The 6,224-nt window shown below is 32.2% G+C and overlaps 1 protein-coding gene across 1 annotated transcript in view; it reads left to right on the forward strand.

The window, feature by feature from the left end:
• The window catches only part of LOC111685396 (mucin-4), a 24,620-nt gene that overhangs the window by 12,191 nt on the left and 6,205 nt on the right, over positions 1 to 6,224 (forward strand). Inside the window, exons 8-12 of the mRNA XM_046955696.1 lie at positions 898 to 1,227; positions 1,411 to 1,836; positions 1,899 to 2,002; positions 4,374 to 4,487; positions 5,015 to 5,339. Coding sequence (XP_046811652.1) covers positions 898 to 1,227; positions 1,411 to 1,836; positions 1,899 to 2,002; positions 4,374 to 4,487; positions 5,015 to 5,339 — 1,299 coding nt within the window. The remainder of the gene's footprint in view (positions 1 to 897; positions 1,228 to 1,410; positions 1,837 to 1,898; positions 2,003 to 4,373; positions 4,488 to 5,014; positions 5,340 to 6,224) is intronic.

Genomic DNA, 6,224 nt, shown 5'->3' on the forward strand with positions numbered 1-6,224 from the left:
TAGTCTAGTCTATAGTCTAGTCTATAGTCTAGTCTATAGTCTAGTCTATAGTCTAGTCTATAGTCTAGTCTATAGTCTAGTCTACAGTCTAGTCTTTAGTCTAGTCTAGTCTATAGTCTATAGTCTAGTCTATAGTCTAGTCTATAGTCTAGTCTATAGTCTAGTCTATAGTCTATTCTATAGTGTAGTCTATAGTCTAGTCAATAGTTTAGTCTATAGGCTAGTCAATAGTCTGGTCTATAGTCTATAGTTTTGTAGATAGTCTAGTCTATAGGATAGTCCATGGTCTAGTCTATAGTCTATAGTTTAGTAGATAGTCTAGTCTATAGGATAGTCTATAGTCTAGTTTATAGTTTAGTTTATAGTTTAGTTTATAGTTTAGTCTATAGTCTAGTTTATTTTATATAGTCTAGTCTATAGTCCTGTCTATAGTCTAGTCTATAGTCCTGTCTATAGTCTAGTCTATAGTCCCGTCTATAGTCTAGTCTATAGTCCTGTCTATAGTCTAGTCTATAGTCCTGTCTATAGTCTAGTCTATCTGCTCTATAGTCTAGGCGATAGTCTATAAACTATTAGTCAATAGTTTAGTCTATAGTCCAGTCAATAGTTTAGTTAGTTAGTAAGTTAGAATTTCAAATTCTGTAATCGGTTTCAAAGGACGTGATCTGAATTCTTAAGTAATTTGAATATCTAAACAGTGTTTTACAAATAACATGATTCTATATTTTCCCTTGGCAACTCTAAACTGAACTAATTACATCTCACAACACATAAACTCACCCAAAACATGACCACAACACCATAGGAACTGCTTTTAAGGGAAAATTTTCCGAAAAACACATTATTGACTTTCATACTTAACAAGTTTTTTGTTTTCTTTCCTCCTCATTACTACAGTATGATGGAACATTCTCCGATCATTTGGAAATGCTTGTACAAATGGGTTATGTTGTACTCTTTTCGGCTGCCTTCCCTCTGGCGGGGGTTTGTGCACTCATTAATAATTTAATGGAAATACGTTCGGATGCTTTTAAACTGGCACATGTCCATCAGAGACCATTTGGACAGCGTGTGGCAAACATTGGCACCTGGCAGAATGCACTTAGTCTATTATCGTTGGCAGCTGTAATTGTGAATTGTGCTTTAATTGGTTTGTCCGGACAAGTGTCTCGTTTGTGGCCTGGCTTAACCACAGCACAAACAATCATATTAATTGTTACACTTGAGGTAAGTACAATTGGTGTGAAAAGCGAGGGGTGGGGGTTATGGTTTGTTTTGTTGTTATAGGGATCGCCCGTTAAGTGTCAAACACATGTAAACACTTAATAAGTACTTTAAACGTTTAAGAGAGTATTTTTTATTTTTGGTCTTGCAACTTATTTCCTTTTTGTATTTTGTTAATTAACACAGCATATAATGTTGGGTTTACGTTCAGCTTTAACATGGCTATTACCCGAGCTGCCATCATGGTTGGCTGCAGAAATAGCCAGAGCTGAACATTGTCGACGTGAAATGCAATGCAAGGGAACCTCACCTAGACCCACGCCACCCACACCACCCAGCACAACTTCAACACAACCCGAACATGAGTTGGCGGCATTAAATCTACTAGATGCAGTAACTGGCACCACCAACAATACAACAACCACCAATGAACCATCCATGGATAGTCAAATGTCAGAAGAATTGCTGTATCAACAGGAGCTATTAAAACAAAACGAGTATGAACCGTACATAGATGAGATAACACGTTTTGGCTTACAGAGAAATGTGGCAGCAGGAGATTTAAATGTCTTTGATAATCGTGATTCATCACCTGATTCGCCTCCCTCACAGGTAATCGATTAGACACAACGATAACTATTGTATTACTAAAACTGACGGCTATTTCCTTTTAGACCAGTACAATTTTAATACGCCCTTTACTGGACTCTACTCCACCTAATAGTGGCGCTTCTTTGACCAGCCTCAATCAGGATATATTAACACATGGACCCAGTGGGTGTGTATAGTTTAATTTTGCCCTTTTTCTCATTATGCATTTTTGTTTTCCTTTTTCTTTCAAACAACTTCCTCTTTTTTCATCTTTACTACTATTTTAACTACTTTTTTAACTACTATTTACCAATTAATACTTTTCCTAACTCAATGTTTTGTTCTAACACTTTTTTTATACTAACAAACAAAGTTTGCATTTATTTTGTTTAACACTACTAACAATTGTTTTTTACTACACACACACCAAAACAAATATTTAAATAACAAATACTTAATTAAAGTTTTTATTTATAAAATGTTTTTTTGTTCAAAACAATTTTGTTTGTTTTTGAATTAAAAGCATGAAATAGGACGACTAAGGGATTATCAGCAAAAAAAATATTTAAAGAGTCTATATCTATGAAATTTTTTGCAAATCTTGGTTAATTTAAACTTTTTTTAATTGCAATTTGTAAAGCATTTAATATCGAATCGTATTATATTTGGATCCTTATTATCTTAGAACAGTCTCAATGGAATTTCCTTGATCACAGCAATGAGCTTGATAGAAAATCATTCAAAAAGCATACTAGCTTCTGTTCATCCTTCAGAACCAAAGCCAACCCAAAGTCCCAATGTTCTGCTACTTTAAATTATACCTTATACTGCTAAAACACCACTTACATACATATATATTAAAGTATACATATGTATTGAAGTATACTATAGACTAGAATGTATACTAGATCATAGACTAGACTAAAACTATACTAGAATAAAGACCTGAATATAGACCAGATTATAGACTAAATTATAGAATTAACAATAGACTATAGCCTTGACTACAGACTAGACTAGTTTATATACTATACTACAGACTAGACTATTGGCTACTCTATAGACTAGATTATAGACTTGACTATATACTACAGCCTTGACTAAAGACTAGCCTATAGACTATACTAAAGACAAGACTATAGAATAGAATAGACTAGACTAGAGTATAGACTAGACTACAGACAAAACCATGACTATAGACTTGACTAAAGACTAGAGTATAGACTAGACTTTAGACTAAACTATAGACTAGACTATAGACTATAGATAAAACCATGACTACAGACTAGACTAGACTATAGACTAAACTATAGACTAGACTATAGACTAGACTATAGACTAGACTATAGACTAGACTATAGACTAGACTATAGACTAGACTATAGACTAGACTATAGACTAGACTATAGACTAGACTATAGACTAGACTATAGACTAGACTATAGACTAGACTATAGACTAGCCTTAGACTAGACTATAGACTAGACTTTTGACTATAGAAAGACTCGACTTTTGACTACACAATAAACTAGACTGACGAAACGATTTCTGTATTTTTTCCCTTTGCTTCTTTTGGTAGAGTATTAAAATTAGAAGTGTGCACTGACTAGTGATAATACTGTCATAACTCTAACTTCATGTAGTTTTGTCGAACATAGTGTATGATTTTTGGTGTAAGAGTGTTTATACCCACCAACTCAGTAGAGAGAGGCTATTATGGGTTTATAGTGATCATTCTGGCAATATTTTTATTTCCTACACCAATATAGTGGAGAGGGTATTATACGTTTGCGCTGATGTGTGTAATATCCAAAAACATTGGTCTTACACTTACCAATCGGCTCAGAATTACGTTCTGAGTTGATTTAGCTATGTCCGTCCGTCTGTTTGGCGCATACTCTTTTCTTGGTTCAAGGAAGAATGCTATTGAAAATGGTTGAAATCGGTTCATTATTTCATACATACAACTGTACCGCCCGAATTTTTTTATGTTAACAAACTTTGGCAAAAGTTAGTTTTATAGAACGATAAATAATATTATTGATTTGTATAGTGATCGGGCCTCATTTGACTCTAGCCCTTATACCAACTCCCTTTCAGAAAATGTCGTTTTTACATGCTGACTGGTGTAGGGTATTATATAGTCGGCAATGTTCGACTATACATTCATACTTGTTTGTTTTTGGATTTATGTAAGTCTTGTTGTTAATATTAGACACAGTTACTATGAGATTTTTAAAACTTGTTATAATTTTTGTTTTATTTTAATTAACACAAACAACAAATGATCACTTTTTAAACACCCTCTCACTTTTACCAAACCTATCACGATATTTATAATCTTAACGTTTTTAAACTTTAAACTTTCTCATTTGTTTTAAAAAATTTCGTAAATTTAAAACATTTGTTTTTACAAATGTTTCTTTTACATAATAATTTTAAAAATTTATTTTTCTTCCAACATTTTTTTACATAAAAAACTATATATATTATTTATATGTTTAAAAATTTATTTTTTTATATACGAATAAAATAAATAAATGAATAAAAAACTAAAGCGCATGTAAAAGTTGTAAGCAGAAAAAGAAAATACCGGAAATACCCCCATTTCATGGATATTCAGTTCGTAATTTAAGCTCGATACCAATACAAAGATTGCACGCTTTAATGGGGTAAATTCTTAAAATACTTAAATGTATAAAAAAACTGTGTTTATCTAATAAGTGTGTAGAGAAATTTGAAAAACAAATAAAAATATTGTTTTAATTGAAAAAAAACTTTTCGTTTTATAAAAAGCATGTTTAGTGTTTTTAGTTATTTTTTTTTAATCGAATTTTTCTTTAATATTAAATTCCAAATAGTTGTAAACTTGTGTATTTAATTTAAAACCTTTTTTATGAAAAGCTAATTTTGTGAAAATATTTTTCTTCTCTACTTCTTTTTCCTCTTTTTTAAATGCACTTTTATTTTTAATAAATCCCCACTTTTTATAAATGATATGCGGTTGCCCATTTTAAACCCAAACGCTTTAATTCCTTTTGATTTTATAAACCCTTTACTTTTGTGTATTAAACTTCCTACTCCCCCGCTCCACCTTGTACCATTTTTCCGCCTTTATTTCTTTGTTTGCTTTTCTTCCTTCCATCTTTATTTGTTTCCTTGTTTTGTTTTTTTGTTCTATAATTTAAAAACTGTATAGAGCTTCTGCAAGTTCCTTGGCCTTAAATACCCGTCAACCTATGCATATACCAGAAATACCACCATTTCGGAAAAAATCCAGTGATTCTGCTGATCACACCGGCAGCAGCACTAGCAGTAGTCCCCAGCGTACTTCTGCCATCTCCATTGTAAATGCCGCCGCCATCTCTAACACCCGCCAACCGTTAATTGCTACGCCATTATCATCATCACCACCAACACTATCCTCCAATCCTAATCAGCAAACTAGCGCCAAAATACCGGAAATACCACCATATAAAGCTCGCAAAATATCCGCTGAGAGTACTACGCATTTGAATTTGAGCGTAAGCCACAAAATTTCTTCTCTTTTAAATGAAAAAACAAACAAAAAAATTGTACTTTTTTTTTGGTTTTATGTTGTAGTGTTTCATATCGAAAAACCAAAACAAAAACAAACAAGTAAAATACTGTACAATACTTGTAAAAAAGTGTTGTAAAAATACTTTAAAAGTTTTTACACTTTTTTCTTTAAGTTCCTGGCAAAATAAAACCAACACTCTATTATAGTTTAATATAAAAACATACATACAGATATTAAAGAGAATGTATTCTTCAGAAAACAATAATAATTGTTTAGAGCTTTTAAGGTAATCAAAAAGCTTTAATGTTTAAAAAGCTCCAAAATGCTAAGACTAGACTACACTATACACTAACCTGTAGAGTAAACTTTAGACTAGACTATTGGGTACACTAGACAAGATTAGACAAGACAAGACAAGACAAGACTAGACAAGACAAGACAAGAAGGGATACTATACTCTAGAATACATACTAAAATAGACTAGCCTTAAACTAGACTGTGGACAGGTCTATAAACTACACTTTAAACTACACTAGACTATAAACTACACTATAGAGAATATAGACCAGACTATAGACTAGACTATAGACAAGACTGTAGACTAGACTATAGACTAGACTTCTGCGTAGAATATAGACAAGACTATAGACTATACTATAGACTATACTATAGATAATTATAGACTAGACTATAGACTAGACTATAGACTAGACTATAGACTAGACTATAGACTAGACTACAGACTAGGCTATAGACTAGGCTATAGACTAGACTATAGACTAGACTATATACTAGACTATAGACTAGACTATAGACTAGACTATAGAATAGACTATAGACTAGACTATAGACTAGAATATAGACTAGA

The sequence above is a fragment of the Lucilia cuprina genome, chromosome 2 (genome assembly GCF_022045245.1).
Source record: "Lucilia cuprina isolate Lc7/37 chromosome 2, ASM2204524v1, whole genome shotgun sequence".
NCBI classification, from domain to species: Eukaryota; Metazoa; Arthropoda; class Insecta; order Diptera; family Calliphoridae; genus Lucilia; species Lucilia cuprina.